The 17,390-nt window shown below is 48.7% G+C and overlaps 1 protein-coding gene across 19 annotated transcripts in view; it reads right to left on the minus strand.

The window, feature by feature from the left end:
- Positions 1–17,390, minus strand: part of CIT (citron rho-interacting serine/threonine kinase) — a 182,021-nt gene that overhangs the window by 52,885 nt on the left and 111,746 nt on the right. For all 19 annotated transcript variants that reach the window (XM_051826615.2, XM_051826613.2, XM_051826611.2 and 16 more), the window contains 4 exons: positions 14,053–14,169; positions 13,098–13,207; positions 11,882–12,056; positions 7,652–7,849 (listed from right to left, as the gene is read on the minus strand). In XM_051826615.2, the coding sequence (XP_051682575.2) occupies positions 7,652–7,849; positions 11,882–12,056; positions 13,098–13,207; positions 14,053–14,169 (600 nt within the window). The remainder of the gene's footprint in view (positions 1–7,651; positions 7,850–11,881; positions 12,057–13,097; positions 13,208–14,052; positions 14,170–17,390) is intronic.

The following is a 17,390-nucleotide window of genomic DNA, read 5'->3' on the forward strand; positions in this document are numbered from 1 at the left end:
CTGGGGAGCGGGCAGGAAGCAAGAAAGCCTCAAGCTCTTCCTCTCCTTTATTTGTCCCACTCCCATTGTGAAAATGAGTAATTTTCCTCCTTCTAACACGCACACACACACACAGGACAACAGGCAGGACGAAGCAGGGAATTTTTTTTTTTTTTTTTTTTTTAATCAAAAGCTTCCGAGATTCCCCAAACCCTACAACGATCTTGAAGTAAGCAGTCTTTCTCCAAGGCTTGTTCACCTGACAAGCATTTTTTGAGCACATCCCACGTGCTGGCTGCCGTGGAAGGAAAGTGGCAGACGTGACCTACACCTTCACTCTAGGGGGGCAAGACAGGAAGTAAGTGCACACATGGGGCAATCACTGTGACGGAAACAAATGCAGGCTGGTGAAAGAGAATGAGACAGAACAAGCGCTTACTTAGATGGGGGTAGAACAGGAGGGCCTCTTGGAAGAGGTGACTTTTAACCTAAAGTGCCCAGGACAGGGAGCCAGTCAGGAAAAGAACAGGAGGTGGCAGGGGGAACAGCATTTGCAAAGACCCTGAGGCAAGAGGGGGTTTGGTGCATCTGAAGAACAACAAAACGGCTGAGTGGCTTCAGTAGATTTTCCAGACTTCACACTGTGACCCCACAACAAGCATGGCAGCCGAGTTGTTTGTTTTCCTTGTCCCTGGTTTGTTGTAGCCAATGAAGTAGAATAAAGAGAAAACGCCAGAATGTGGCTTGGGTCCTAAAGGTGAGCACTGTAATAGGAAACATTTGGTTCAGATAGCACAATTCATCGAAGTTAGGTGGCTGTCAACTGCAAGACCCATCACTGTATACGGGACATCAAGGAGAAAGTTACTGTCACCTACACTATGACAGGATATGGACATATGCAAGACACAGCCTGCTTTCAGATATCTCAGAATCGAGCAAATACAGACCACGAGGGGCTTCTAAAGTTCACGAGAGAGTGAGCAGTTAGCCTAGTGGATGAGGCTATCCCATATTCAAGTGCATAGCTTCAATTCCTGGCTCCAGCTCCTGATTCCACCTTTCTGCTTATGCAGACCCTGGGAGGCAACAGGTGATGACGGCTCAAGTAATTGGGTTCTTGTCACCCATGTGGGAGACCTGGATTGAGTTTCCAGCTTCTGGCTTCTGCCTTATCCCAGTCCCAGTCATTGTGGACATCTAGGAGTTAACCAGTGGATGGAAGCCTGCTCTTGCTCTGTGTGTGTGTGTGTGTGTGTGTGTGTGTGTGTGTCTGCCTATCAAATAGATGAAACATGGTTAAGTTTATGGAAGAATGGAATAAAGAGATTATGCAAATTTTCCATGAATTTTTCAAAGTCCACTTGTATATACTCTATTTCATTAGATTGCTAATAAAATAGATGTTCTTCTATTGGGTAGTAGCCAGACAATTTCTGAGAGAGCACAGTAACAAAGTTAAAAGGTAGCCAAAGATAATTATAGAGAGGGAGGCAGGGACCAAGAATCTTGAAGGTCCAGTGAAGAGCGTGGGTTTCATTCTAAATGAAATTGGAAACCAATAGAGGGTTTTAAGGAGGGGAGCAACAAGATCTGATTGTCATTTTAGGATCATCATGGATGTTGCAGGATGACTTGGATCAAAACAGAACAAAAGTACAAAGGCGAGAAACCAGTGAGGAGGTCGTGGTTCAAGCAGAGGGTAATGGAGGCTTGGAGTAGGAGGGGAGCAAACACAGATCAGCAACTGGAACGGAGATCTCTTTTGGAAAGATAAGCAAAAGGACTCCCTGGTGGGTGTACTGAAAGGAAAACAAAGAAAAAAAAACACACAAACAAAAAAAAAGGAGAAAAACCGGGCAGCCTAGAATTCTATACCCAGCAAAAATACCCTGGGTAAATGAAGCTGAAATAAAGACTTTCTTAGGCACACAAGAGCTGAAGGAATTTGTCACCAGCAGATCTGTGCTCTAAGGAACATTAAAAGAAGTCCTTTATGCAGAGGCAAAATGACATCCACAAATTTGGAGCTACACAAAACAACACTGGAAAAAAGGATAAAACAAAAAGACTCACAGAGCTATAAATTAAAATTTTTGGTTTAGAATAAGCTTCTGAAATAATTAGCCTGTATTTATTTTTAAGGGTTAATTTAAGAAGTCATGATCCCCCCCCCCCCAAAAAAAAAAAAACCTTTCTGCTTTCTCCCTAGTAACAATGAGAGGAGTGTTAATGTGATGGGGTCAGAACACCATTTGTTTCAAGTAAGAGCTTGGCTGAGACCTGCAACTGCTGTTGCAACTTCTCCTGTGAGCAGTCAGCAGCCTGGCCCCCAGGACCACCCAACCCCCCCCCAAGGCAAAGATTCTTCCTGGAGGAATAACAAGGCCCCTGTATTAACTCCAGGTCAGGGGTCAGCAACCTTTTCCTTAAAGGGTCAGGTAGTATTTTCGGCCTGCAGACCATTTGGTCTCCGTCAGAACTTCTCAACTCTGCTCTCATAGAGCAACAGATGACCAACAGTCTGTAAACTCAGGACTGTGGCTGTGTTTCAATAAAACTTTATGTACAGAAAGCAGGCGACAGACTGAAGTTAGCTGGCTTGCTACAAACCCCAGCACTAAATGACTATTCAGTGTGAAATGTCCCCAAGATGGAAGCAGAGAAACGAGAGTGGACTCGAGGCCTTCAAAGCAAGCACAGGCAGTGATCCTAAGACAGGGATGGACCCTTGGGCCACATCCTTAAAATGTCCTACTTCCTTAACAGCAGCGCTTCCAAAGCCCACTACACCGCTGGTGGCCACACTGGCATCCGAAATTTCATCGCTGAAGCAGACTGATTTCTGTTCAAGTAGACCATTGCGGGCCGCTGGGCCACTTCACGGCATCAGGTGGCGGTCCTCTCTGACAGGAGGGGTAACAGACCACAGTCACTCAGCCTCCCAGTCATGACTGTGACACACACACACACACACACACACACACACACGCACCTGCCCTCTGCATGGCTGCCAGAGACACAGCAAGTACACTTAATGACTACGGAACTGATCTGAGCAGGAAAATGTTGAGGCACACATGCTTTCTCTAAAAACAAAACAAAAAAGAAAAAACAAAACAGACAAAAAAATAAACAAGTAGAGTAAAATGATACAAACTATAAGTTAAAACTGAGATCTTTTTAAAAGAAAGTAACAATCACATTGCTTCTGGTGGCATCAGTGCAACGGTGAACACAGTGGGAAATGATAAGCGGCATCCTGGTAGGATGGTGAAAAGTCTGACCTTGGGGACTCCTGTGGTGGTCCACAGACCCCCCGGGGGGTAACAAAGAGAAACGTGGGCCTTACCCAAGTCCCAGAGACACTCTCTTCTGGGAGTGTGTGTGCCTCTGTTAGTTCTAAGTGGAGCTACAAGAGGAAGACAGTGAACTACAGTGCAGCCTCGATGAGAGGAAATACTGGCAGAACTGTGGGACGGATAGCAGGGTGCAGCTGTCGGCCCCCTTCTGGGATCCCCGGCCAGAATTCCAGAACGCAGCCTTCCCAGCCTCCCGTCACCTGCTGACTGCAGGCACCAAGCCAATCTGTCACCTTACGTGCCCTGATGTCACATTCCGCTTATCATGCCAGTGTCTTACTAATTAAATACAAGGCTTGTTATTATGTGAGAAAATGAGTGTGCTGCAATTGATGTTTTCACCACATGCAGGAAGATGCCTTTGAGATCCCACAATCGCACTTGCAGGGAGGAGGAGTCCTGTCACTACTGTCTCCAGCCTCTGACTCTTGATTATTCAATGACTGCTTTGACCAAATCAGTCAGAGAACACAGCAGACAGGAACACAAAACATGTCCTTAAGGCCTCGCGGGTGTACCCAGGGTGCCGGGCAGCCCCATTCAGAGTGATGCTCAGATCCCACCACCCATCCTGTGCTGTGCAGGCTCAAATGCTCTTCCTTATCCAAAGAGATTACACAGGGCCTTCAACATCAAGGCCAGGCGGAACACTCTTTCCCACCAACAGATAACAAAGTCTCTGAAAAGCATGCTCCTGTTTAAATCTGACTCTCTGGCTTGTCTCTGCCTTCACTGGCTTTTGGATGGCCGTCAGTTCCAGTGCGAGTGGAATTGGCTGGATGGGTAAAGTGAGAACTAGGAAGGCTGACAGTGGCCTCCCAGCTGCCCTTGCCAAGCCTCTGCAGTGGAGCCCTGCAACTGGACACCACCCAACTCGGCCTGGAGGCGGGAAGCCAAAGCAGGTGACTGCTCCTTTCCCAGGCCAGGAGACGGAAGCCTCTTAAAATTAAGCAGTGGAAGAGTCCACTTGACCATGGCCTTTTATTGATCAAACAGCCTGCCATGGAGCTCACAAACCCGGCAGGAGATCATTTTAGATCTGGCTGGTTCGATTTGATGGATGCTTACGCTGGCTCAGAACTTGGGCCCCAAACAATGAGAGAACAGGGACGTATTGAATTTGTGACCATTTTCTCTTTTTCTTCAAAAATACATTTTTTCGGAGCCAGTGCAAATGAGCCACCCAGGCAACTACCACACGCTGGCTGTAACCAGGCTTACGGACGTCAAGAGGGGAGGGAGGTGCAGCCCACAGCCTCGGCACTGAACTGCAGCTCGGTGTGGATGCCTGCAGGATGGGCTTACGAAACAGCTGTTTGAGGCTCTGCTGCCATTATTGCAAACGAGCCCTGTCTTCCAGGTACTCAGTTGAGTGCCACTTTCTAGATCGAGAGGGGTTTCTTGTTTTTTTTTTTTTGAAGATGCTCAAAGGCGCTGATGTCATCTGACTAAATTAAGTCGTGACTTGCTGCTGAGCTGGGCTCCTAGCAGCCACTAGACAGAACATGCCAACCAGCAGCAAGACAGGATTGAAGGGAGTAATTTCCCCACAGATAAACAGTGGTGACACATGCTCTGTTTTCTATCCTCCTCCTTCCAAACAGGGCCAGGGTAAGATACATGGCACCTCCCCTCCCAGGTTCCAACAGAGCAGCTAGATCAGTGTGTCCTTCTTGGCTGCTCCAAAGTAAAAGGATTTGAGGAATTACGGGCCAGTCCCCTGGGGGAGGAAAGGCAGAAGACACAGCATTAGGGCACACAGACAGGGCTCATTAAACATGGATTAAATCACTGAGGTCTCTTTCTCTTCCCTCCAGAGCTTGGGTGTTCATACAGAGGGGAGATATTAATATACAAACACAATGCATTAAATATAGTCGATGTTGACATTTAAGTGTCTCCCTCCAGCAACACAGTCTGTCTCCCTCTCCACGCACCCAGCTCCCGCAAATATATAAGCCTTCTTGGCGTGCACTCTTGAACACAATTTCGTTCTCGTCGCTATTCTTTCCCCCTCCCCATGCCTTTTCTTTCTTCCCTTTTCCTGCTTTACTATTTTGCATCTCCCCAAACTGCTGTCAATCCATTCTGAAACAAAGCAGGATATAACCAGGGATACTGTGATTCCTTTTTTTTCCCCAAACCAAACACTTGGGCTAAGTGGCGTCTTTCTAATGAGCACGCTTACAGGGGATGATGGAACTTAAGCTTGCAGCTGGTCTCTGATCTGGGTATAAGACCTGCAAAAATCTAGAACGCATGAGCACTTTCCATACAGCAGTTACTCGGAATTTCCAGAATCCCAGAAGCCACCAGGTCCCTGACTGGTCCCACAAGGACCCTGACACTGTCACATGGTGCACACATTGGGCTCCCTAAGCTCAACAACAGCCAACAACTTTTAAAGATGAAGCTGTTTTAGGAGCCGGCATTGTGGTGCAGTGCCTTAAGCAGCTGCCTGCAACGCCAGCATCCTACATTGGAGAATCGGTTGGAATCGGCTGCTCTGCTTCCGATCCAGCTTCCTGCTAATGCACCTGGGAAAGCAGCAGAAGATGGCCCAAGAGCTTGGGACCCTGCTACCATGATAGACACACAGATAGAATTCCAGACTCCTGGCTTCAGTCCGGCCCGGCCCTGGCTGTTGCAGCCATCTGGGGAGTGAAACAAAAGATAAAAGATATCTCTCTCTCCTCTCCCTCTATATGTAACTTTGCCTTTCAAATAAATAAATCTTTTTATAAAAATTTTTAGAAAGGGGGGGACCAGCGCTGTGGATTAGCAGGTGGAAGACCCAGCTGCTCCAATCTAGATCCCTGCTGATGTGCCTGAGAAAGCAGTGGAAGATGGCCCAGGTGCTTGGGACCCTGCATCTACGTGGGAGACCCAGAAGAAGCTCCTGGCTCCTGGCTTCAGATTGGCCCATCTCCAGCCGTTGTGGCCATTTGGGGAGTGAACCAGCGGATGGAAGACCTCTCTCTCTCTGTCTCCAACTCTCTCTCTATAACTCTTTCAAATAAATAAAATAAATCTTAAAAAATAAAAAATAAATCTTAAAAAAATAAAAGGAGCTCCTGGCTCCTGCCTGGCCTGGCCCCTGCCATTGTGGCCTTTGAGGAATGAATCAGGGGATGGAAGACCTCTCTCTGTGGCTCTGCTTTCAAAGTAAAAAATCAAGACTTTCACTTTTGAATTACTTTTAAGCCAGGCAAGTCCTAAGCAGTGAGCACGCGCAGCCCCTGCAGGCATGCTCCTGTCCTAACACATCTCTAGCGATGCTCACCGATGGAGATGGGGCAGCATCCAAGTTGAGTCAGGATGCAAAACCACTCGGTCCAATCAGCTGCATCATGCCCAGACCACAGGGGAGGACGCCCTGACCGGCAGGCAGGAGTGTGCCCATCTGGTTGGCAGGTGCACTGACTATGAGAAATGCATGTGCTTGGGTGACACTCGGTTAGAACTCACTCAGCCTTCCCTGCCAGGAGCACAGGCCCAGTAAGCCGCCTTCCAGGGGGAACACGGTTTTCTAAGCGGACTTCCGAGCAGGGGAGAAAACAAGAGGATTCTACAAGCCGCCCCGAGGACCCTGGCTGACCCTTTAAGTTGCTAAGCCGCTACTTTACAGCTGAGACTCCTGCGAGCTGTGTGGGCCCAGGCAGTCCCTGTGAGAAGGATCAGCTAGGGGAAAATGCTCGCGAAGGCATCATTTTCAGGTTTCCAGGAAGAACCGAGGGTGAAACCCAGAGACCCCCCTTCCAAGTTCCACCTCCTGAGACCACGCTCCAGCTGAGCAAACACACAGCAGAGAAGAACTGCTCCCATCCAGATCATTCCAGATCATTCCAGAATCATGCAGAATACAGGAAGCAGAAGCTACAGTTTAAAAAAAGAAAGTAACACAAACGAGGGTAACCAAAACAGAACCAAAAATAGAGGTATTGTAGAAAGGACTACTTTAAGATACAAGATTATTTTTCTTTTAAGGATTATCAAAAACTAAAGTACAAGACCCAAGGGAACAGACTTCGGCTCAAACTGCAATTCAAAATAGCGATGGCTGCTTTAAAAGGAGAGAAGACATATAAATAAAGGAGGATGTTTCAAGATACTACAGAGAGCTGATGTTACCATCGACACTAGTAAGCATGCCAGCGACGGAGGAACCTATGGAAGCCATTTTCTAGCCATTAAACACCTCTGTGGGCCGTCCTTGCCCTCCTAGAACTCCCGAGCAAGCAAATACCCGCGGTGGCCCACGCATCCCCGCGGAGGCCCGCACGGCTCGCAGGCGCCGGCCGCACACCTACCGTGAGCGCCTGGATCTCCTCCTCCGCTTCCGCGGTCGTCTCCTCCAGCTCGGTCTTGGCCTGGCGCAGCTGGCTCTCCAGCGCCGCCCGCGCCGCCTGCAGCGCCGTCAGCTGGGACTCGCGCTCCTGCAGGGAGAGCTGCAGCTCCGTGAGCTGGCGCTTCAGCTCCAGCTTCTGCTCCTCGTGCTCCAGGCTGACCTGAGGGAGGAGGCAGGGGCCGAGTGAGGACGGAGAACACCACCTGCAGCCTCTGACCTGGCCGTGGGACCAAACCCCCAGTGCCGCACAGGGCGAGTGGAAGTGGGGGTGGGGCGATAGGTCCGAGTCCCGTGCATCTCAGGACCCAACAAGAGGGGAGGTCCGGCCAGAGCTGCAGTTTTGGATGTTAGTTTCCATGTCCCCTCAAAGGTCCAGGAGGTTTGGTCCCCAAAGTCTTGCTAGCGGTTAATGGGTTAATGTTAATGGATAATGGGTTCAGATGGGTGAAGGTGAGGCTTTGGGAAGTGATTAGATTGGATTAAGGTGCTGGGGTGGCGCCATGGCGGCTTTATAGAGACAGAGGGCCCCGTCTCTACTTCCTGGCTGGCCGTGTGATCCCGCCTCCGCACCTGTTCCACCATCCACTGCCCTCACCAGACCACTGGGGCCAGCAGATCTTCAAAGCCATGAGCCAGAATAAACTGTCTTCCTACATAAGTAGCTTCTGTCAGTTATGGTAACAAAACCTGACTCACACAGTTGGCGCTGTGTATCCACGGGGTCCACATATGGAGGAGATTCAATCAAGTTCAGATCAAGAGCACTTGGGAAAGAAATGTGTCATACTGAACACGTACAGACTATGTTCATTATTCCCTAAACGATAAAGTACAGTAACTATTACACAGCATCTATATTTTATCAGGCTTTATAGGCAAACTAGAGATGATTTTAAACATACAGGAGGAAGTACATGCAGCTTATTCAAGAATACTATGCTATCTTATGTAAGGGGCTGCAGCATCCGTGGATTTTGGTATTAGGGGTCAGGGTGTCCTGGAGGCAATGCCCCACAGACACAGAGGAGCAACTGTATACCCTAACTGTCCCTTACTTAGAGATATTCACATGCCTGGGAAGGCCTCCAAAGAAAACCACACAGCAAGAACCCCAAATGGAAGTGAGGATAATTACTCTTAATAGAAAAACATTGAAAGGTAAATGGATATAAATAATATCGTATTAGTAACAGGGACACTTTGATAATTAGGATGCAAATGGAACAAACTGAACTCTATTTATTTTAAATATCTCTGGCTCTGATCTGTTCTCATTAGGTTACCCACATTATTGTCACATTGTGAGTGAGTGATTCTTCCCTCCTCCTGTCTATCCATCCATCCATCCATCTACTCAATGTTTCATACACTAATTTAAGAAAAACTTACTCAGAAATTTCTGTGTGAAAAGGAATATGCAGATGAGAGAGGGGCTGGCACTGTGGCGTAGCAGGTAAAGTTGCTGTCTACAGTGCCAGCATCCCATATGGGAAGTGGCTGCTCCACTTCCAATGCAGCTCTCTGTTATGGCATGGGAAAGTAGAAGATGGCCCAAATCCTTGGGCCCCTGCACCCACGTGGGAGATGCAGAAGAAGCTCCTGGCTCCTAGCTTTGGAATGGCACAGCTCTGGCCCTTATGCCCATCTGGGGAGTGAACCAGCAGATGGAAGATCTCTCTGCCTCTCTGTAACTCTGCCTTTAGAAATAAATAAATAAATAAATCTTAAAAAAAAAAAAAAGAGAGAGAGAGAGAGAAAGAGTGAGAGAGAGAGAGAGTCTCTGCCTTCAAGTTGGGGCAAAAGATGCCATACGCCATGGTCAAGTACAAAAGCCAGGGCATGGAGGTGTTGTGGGCAGATGAGAGGAGGAGGCAGTCTGGGGGGAAAGACAAGACGTTCAGACTTGGCACGCTGAACTTGAGCCCCAGGGAAGACATCCAAGTGGAAATGTGTAATATGGACTGAAACAATGGATCAGAATTTCAAGAGAAGGGCCTGGGTTGGTGATCTCCATCTGGGAGGTAGCTGAAGCTTGGGTTGTGATGTCTCTACTGTTGATGACTGTGACAACAATGATGGTGATGAAGATGATGTGACGGCAGCAAACACAGTGTTCACAACATGCCACCCACTATATTAACTCCTCTAATCTTCAAAACAACTCATGATGGAGGCACTGTTACTTCCATTTTATACATGAGCAAACTGTGGCACTGACAGATTAGGTACTTGTCAAACATCATATAACTTAAAAAAAAATAATGTCAAGGCCAGCATTCACACCTAGGACATCTGGCTCATAGATGATGCACATTACTCTTTGTCTTATTAAAATGCCAGCAGAGCAGGCTAGGACACCCTGATGCCTCTTGGCAAAACCGTGAGAGACAGTGACACAGAGGCAAGGAGAGGTGGGGAGCTGGGTGCTGGACAACGAAAGAACCCAGGGTTCTTGCATCTTGGCCACGCCGCACCTTTTGCTGGGGAAAAGGTAACATTGCACATATGGGAGTTAGAGGAGGCCCAGGGCCCTTTAAGGTGGACGAACCTCAAGGCTGAGGCCTCTGCCCTCAATCTCTCTAGCAGCATGTGGCAAAGAGAAGACGAACTGGCCATGTTATATTTAGAGCTCAACTCCAAAACACCCAGGGAGAACATAGAGCTCTGAGCCTCTCATCAAACCTTTCAAGTTTCTCCTTCCATCTCTGGGAAGCCAACTACATTGATTCAAGAAAAAAGCCACAAGCTTCCTGGGGACATTTAAATAGCCCAGATGAGCTACAGCTGCAGGGCAGGCTCCCAGGGACAGATCCTGTGCAAAGCGACAGCAAAAGATAGCCAAAGTTCCCAAGCTAAAGAAAGCTGCCTGGGTTACTGACACTCACACTCCCAAGACGACCTCTACAGGGACATCTCGATCAATTTACCAAAGAGCAAAGATACAGCCTCAGATAGTTAAAGTTAAACCACCACCTAGGGCTTTGGGACAACCTGGAACATGGTTATGGAATTCCAAGGAGTGCGCAAATCACCCTGGAGCTTGTTCAAGGCACAAAGTCTTCATCCCCTGCCAACCCCCTGTAGTAAAGGTGACACCAAGGAATCTGGTTTTAGCAGACACTCTGGTGATGCCAGTGCGGGTGTCCACACCTTGACAATCTCCAAAAAACATGGGTCATTCGTTTTTCCTATATTTGGAGAACAAACTTCATTTCAGGATCCCAGTACATGCCTAAACTTGGATTCATGAAAACTGAGTCCTCAGAACGCCATCCTGGTTAACAGTCATTTCCTTAAGAAAGACCATCTGCTCTTTGAGGAAATCCAGCACAAGTGTATGAGCACATGCGATACACGAGACACCGCATGCTCACCCCCAGTTCTCCTGAATTCTGGTCCTGGTTTCTGCGAGGGCCAACTGACTCTGCCCCCTAGGCCACAACAGCCAGGACCAGGAACAGGTCTGTCCTGCCACTACTATACAAGGGCACTTCACAACCTTCATGGAAAATGTAAATAGATAAGTTTACTTTGGTGCAAAAAAAATTGAAATCCACACACAGTTTTTTCATAAAACGTATTTTCCATGAATTCTTTGAAGACCCCTTGTATATCCTGGCCACTTCCGGGCACACAGAGGTCTTTCAATAAATACGTCATGAATACACAAGTGTGACTTCATGTCTTCAGTGAGCCTCAACAAGTCTGCAACCAAGCTTGTCTTATTTCCCTCCCCCAAACCGGCTGCTCCTCCCAGCTTCCCGATGTCCAAGACCACAACCACCTCCTAGCAAACGACCCTAGTTTGGCCTAGTCTTTGATGAGACTGCCACCATCACCAAGCCAGGCTCTGTGCTTGCACGACATCACAGGGCCCTCAGGAAACCCTGATCACGCAGGATTCAGTCTGCTCCCACGGGACAGGTGCACCCATTTACAAGAATTCCCATGCAACCCCATGAAGGAGACACGTGTGCACTGGCAATTTACAGAGAGGTCAGTCTGCAACACTAACAGGAAATGGACGTGGAATTCTAACCCTGATCCACAGGCCCAGTCCGCACTTTGGAACCCTATGCACAATGGCCCTTGTATGTAATGTTGCCTTACGGTAGAAAGCTGGGCTGTTCAGGGTCCAACAGATTCTGCCAGAGGCTCTGCCCCTCGCTCTAGCTCCGCCCCTCGCCCTCACCTCCCGCAACCGCGTCTCCAGCTCCAGCAGCCGGTTCTTGTCGCTGTGGTCCTGGTGGCTGATTTTCTCCAGCTGTTCTTCCAGCTTCCGGTTCTGGGCCTCCAGTTTCCCAGCCTGCGTCTCCAGGTAAAATTTCTGTTGCCTGAGTTCGGAAATCATCTCTTCCTGGGCCTTCCTGGTGGGGGTGGCGGCAGGGTCCAAACAAAAAATCACAATCGCGTAAGGGTGAGCCTGTCCCCCTGGAGGGGCGGCCAGGGGTGGAATGAGACACGCGTCCGCATTAGGTGGAGTGTGGTTGCTCCAACATTAGCTGTCAGCTGACCCAGCCTCGTAGGCACGATCCCAACATGCGGAGGCCGGGGACCAACTGAGTCATCACCACTCAGAGTTCTTCACCTATGGGATCTAAATATGCTTGAGGGGGAAGCGAAAAGAAGCTAACTGTTCACTCCTTTATTTTCCTTCGAGAGGCTCCACTGAAGAGCAGCAAGAAGCCCCTGTGGAGTTCAAGGGTGGCCCCAAAACTCACAGACACAGGCCCTGCAGAAGCAGCAGCAATGAGGGGAAAGAATCTCTGCCTTCCACTTCGCTGTTCATCTTCCCCAGTGGACTAAGAAGTCTCAAAACCCAGAGCAACTCAATGCCCGCAAAGCAGCCAGCCAAGCCAGCTGATTTTGACTGAGATGGGAATATTTGGGAAGATAATCTGAAGACAGACACTCATGGGCAGGGGGCGGGGATCCTAAAGAATGCGATTCATGGGGATCTTAGTTTCTTTAAAGATTTTAACAGATTAAGACACATCAAAGCGCTCCTATATATGGATAGTCCTCACTGAACCCCAGACTTCCTGCCCCAGGGCCTGGCCTAACTATAGCAAAATGCATGCCCCAAACTGGGCACACGCAAGATCACTCCCTACTGATTTGGGGAGGCAGGTCTGGGGAATAAGGACCCGAAATTTCCACACGCAAATCATAAATAGCTTCATTAGAGACAGCAAAACACTCTGTAATCTGATGGTGATCTGAGGCACTTAAGAAAACCCAGCTCCAAAGAGAGTGCGCAGTGAAATGAGACCACTTAAAACAAAATTACATGAGCACAGACGTGATTAAATCCGCTCCATCTCCATCAGATAGAGGCAGAACGGAGTCTATGCCCCAGGAGAGAAAACCAAAGTGCAATCAAGCCAAGTTAGACGCTGAATACTCACATGTTCCTTTGGGTAAAAAGACTGCTATTTGCTGCAAGTTTATTGGCTTCAGACAGCTCCACGATCCTCTGTTCCAGGGATCTGATCTTGGAATCCATGGCATTGATCATCTGAAACACAGAGGACCTTTGGAACCCCACCGGCAGACACTACACGGGAATAGGATTCATGTGGACCAGGGCGGCGCGGTGCTGGGGTGCAAGTCTGGTCTGACACGAGGAACTCAACCAGTCTGCACCCGAGGGTCACAGATATTCCCACTCAGAGGGAGGGGCCGCAGCTGTTTGTTCAACAGACTTAAAGGTCTTCACACGAGCTACATGGTTTGCACAAAAAACATGCAGGGGAACCCGTGCAGGACGCGGCACCCTGCAAGCAAGCCTCGGTACAGCTCTGTGTCATCGGCAGGTGACCCGGGCCTGCAGGTTCACATTCATCATCTCCCACAGAGTTGTCACTTCCCAGTGACTCCTTCTCGCTCGCCCAGCCGCAGCTGTTCCGACCCTCTACATCAAAGTGTCCCAGATTTAATGAATTGTAACTTCCCCAGGACCCTCGCTTACAGATTCCGATGTGCAAAGTCTCAGTGGGGTCTGAGACAGTGTGTGTGTTAACAAGGGTAGGGTCAGGGTTAACAGAGAGAGAACAGGCAAGTAAGAAGCAACAAGAAGTGAGAGACTGAGAGCCACTGGGCATTTTGAAGAACCCCATCCCAGCAGGTAGGAGATCAGTGAGAGCTCTTGACAAAGAGCACAGAACTGGTCACGCGGGGCCCCCTGCTCTGCTACCTTTAGGTGAGGAAGCAGGTGCAGAGGAAGCGTCCTGCTATCCACAAACCCCAGGGGACTTGACAGAAAGAATGCACCAGATGCAATGGAGCCTTCCCAGGTGGGTGATTCTTGGCATTTCCAGAAACCCCTCCTTCGAAAGCTGGCTTTGCGAGTCCTCCACCTACCGCCTTCTGCTCGCTGAGGATTTTGCCTTTCTCGTGGGCCTCCTCTTCGTGTCTCTGCATCAGGTTCTCCAGACTCTCCTTATCAGCCAGGTCTTTCTTTATCTGATTGTCCAACACCTGCAGGAACAAAGGAAGAAGTGAATGGAGACCTTCAAGGCAAAGCGGAGCCTGGAAGATTCAACCCAGGTTGGTGTCGAGGAGGAGGCAAAAACAGTGAAGAGGTCTCAGGCCTCCAAACTGGAGTGAAAAGAAAGCAGAAATAAGGAGTCTATCGACTGTGATGAGATGGAGGAATCAGGACCCACCAAGAAAAGGCAAGTAACAGGTGGACATACACTAAGAAATGTATTTAAAACCAGCAGCCAAAAAGCCCAGAGAGCTCTTGCCCAAACAAATTAGACGCCTGGATGGGGAGGGAATGATATCTCCCTAGTGATCTTGACCTAGAGAATAAAGTTCTGATCGCTTGCGGTTTTTGCCTGGAGACAAGATTTTCTTAGCCAATGTGTTCTGTGCTAATCTGCACAAAATTAATTCTGCATACTCCTGGGCTGTGTGCAGAGGGACAGACACTGAAGTCTGCGACCAAGGCCAAGGATGATCACCAACAGCCAGGGACAAGAGGATGTTGCCCACTGAAAACACAGGTGGATGGTTAACAGATTGAAAAGACTAGATAAAAGAGAAAAAAATGCCTCTCTCTTCCAATCATTCCTCTCATGCAGCAACAACAACAACAAAAAAAAGTCACCAGAAGGAAAAATCTTTCCCAGAGGATAGGAAATCATGTGTTCTCAGTGCTAGGAGCGCCACTGTTAGCATCTACTGTTCCTAAAGAATAAAACAAATCAGCTACAGTGTCACCAACCACCAGCTCCATCTAACTTTCTGCGAAACACACACAGCTCCTCCCGGTCACCAAAACGACAAGCAGGGAGGAAAGGGAGAAGGCAGGCGTTCAGACTCGCCCAAGCCTCTGAGCACAGCCCTGTGGCTCACATCACAGACACTCCACCCCGCTTTTCCAAATGACACCAAAGGCGTCAAGAAGGACAACAGGAAGGACGAAGGCTGAAAACCACCTTTCCCACAATGCCTATTGTGAAAGGACTTCACAGCGCGTGGCCAGCAAGCAGGGAGGGGGCCCGCAGTTTTAAGAAAGGAAAGAACAAATTTCAAAGAGGGCTTTTAACTACAGCTGACTGATGGGGAAAATAGGGCAGTGTCGGTGGAGAAGAGCGGACGGCTGGGGAACAGGGTCATGAGAAGAAGGCTGCAGCTCGGCGGGACAGGTGACCCGTTCTCCTGGACGTCAGAGCACAGTTCTAGAACTGTGAGCGAGCACAGGGCAGAATCTCGGGTGTGAGCACAGTCATTACTGAGAGGGTCTCACAGAGGCCAGAACAGGAGACGTAAAGCAGAACAGGACATAAACAAGTGGTTTTATACAATTCCCAGTAAAGACGACCGAAGGAAACAGATCTCTCCCTAACAGACCTTGGGATCCACAAACACGGTTCTCTCCATCTAGAAGGTGGTGGAGACCGCAGGAGATGTAGACTGGGCATGTGCCTTTCTTACAAGTGCTTACGCAATGAGATACACTCTCAGGAATGGGACCTCAACCTCCTCAGTGATGAACAGCAAGAGGAGAGTGGGGCCGGGAGGGACGAGCTGCCATCAGGAACGCACACATCTCTTAGCTCGGAGAGCACTCAACAGGCAGAAGGATGAACAACAAGATGTTCAGGGGAGATGGGGGAGTGAGGACCAGGTTTGAAATGAGATTCCACTGCAAGGCATCTGCATCAATTTAAGATAGAATGCGGCTTTTGACAAGAATGTCAATATAATCACCCAAATCATAGGATGGGTTTCAGAGAATTAATTTTATCATGCAAATGTGCCAATGAACTACCGTGTGTGTAGTCGCATCATTTCCTGAAAATTAGCTTATTCTAGAGATAAAAGTCTGGAAGCCAGAAGGTACTCAAACCAAAAAGATTGGTAAAGTTTAAAATGCACTAAAGTAGGAGGTCACATGGGAACACCTTGAAGTCATCTCTAGATAATTTTCACGTTCATGGGAAAAAAAAAAAACAACAAGAGACAAAGGAAAGAAGGTGGGATGGGTCTTCTCCTGCTGGAGGTCCTGGGCTCCAGTCCCAACCCTGCTCCTGACCCCAGCTTCCTGCTAACGCACAGCCTGGCAGGCAGCGGGTGATGGCTCCAGCACTTGAGTACCTGCCACTGGTTTGGAAGAAAGACTGAGTTCCCAGCTCACAGCTTCGACCTGGCTCAGATCTAGCTCTGAGAAAGTCTGGAGAGTGAGCCCGTGGATAGGGGGAGCATACCTGCATGCACACTCCTACCATTTAAACAAATAATAAGTAAATATAGAAAAGCAGGTACCAGGGAGGTGATGGCAGTGACACTGTGAGAACCTCTGAATGTTTGGTCTCAGTAAAGAACCACTCTCCTCTGAGAATTCCAACCAAACCGATTCTAAGATCACCACAGACATTGAAAACTTCCTTCAATGTCTGATTGGAAGGGGAAGTGACAGTGTTTGAGATATAATGACCAACCTGTGATTACCAAGAGTGGAAGAATGGGGGCCAATGGTGTGGCTCAGTGGGTTAAGTCAGCACTTGTGACACAGGTATCCCATACTGGAGTGCCAGCTGGAGCCCCAGCCGCTCTGCTTCTGATCCAGCTCCCTGCTAATGTTCTGGGGGAAGCTGGGGAAGATGGTCCAGGTGCTTGGGCCCTGCCACCCCAGATGGAGTTCCAGGCTCCTGCCTTTGACCTGGACCAGCCCCAGTTGCTGTGGGCATTTGGGGAGCAAACCAGGGACTAGAATCTCTGTCATTCTGCCTTTCAAATAAATAAATGAATCTTTCCAAAAAAAAAAAAAAAAAAAAAGAATATAAGAATATAACAATGAATGAAAGGCTTGGTAGAAATTTATGATAATGTGATTTTAAAAAGAAATTGAGGCCGGCACCGCGGCTCAATAGGCTAATCCTCCACCTAGCGGCGCCAGCACACCGGGTTCTAGTCCCGGTCAGGGCGCCGGATTCTGTCCCAGTTGCCCCTCTTCCAGTCCAGCTCTCTGCTGTGGCCCGGGAAGGCAGTGGAGGATGGCCCAAGTGCTTGGGCCCTGCACCCCATGGGAGACTAGGAGAGGCACCTGGCTCCTGCTATCCACTCTGCCTGTCAAAAAAAAAAAAAAAAAAATTGATAGGCTGGCATCTATATCCATTTCTGATAATATACTGGACAAGGTGTCAGGCCCGCCCTTCAACTGAAAATGATTTAAAATGATAGATAAAATA

The sequence above is a fragment of the Oryctolagus cuniculus genome, chromosome 21 (genome assembly GCF_964237555.1).
Source record: "Oryctolagus cuniculus chromosome 21, mOryCun1.1, whole genome shotgun sequence".
In the NCBI taxonomy this organism is placed as follows: Eukaryota; Metazoa; Chordata; class Mammalia; order Lagomorpha; family Leporidae; genus Oryctolagus; species Oryctolagus cuniculus.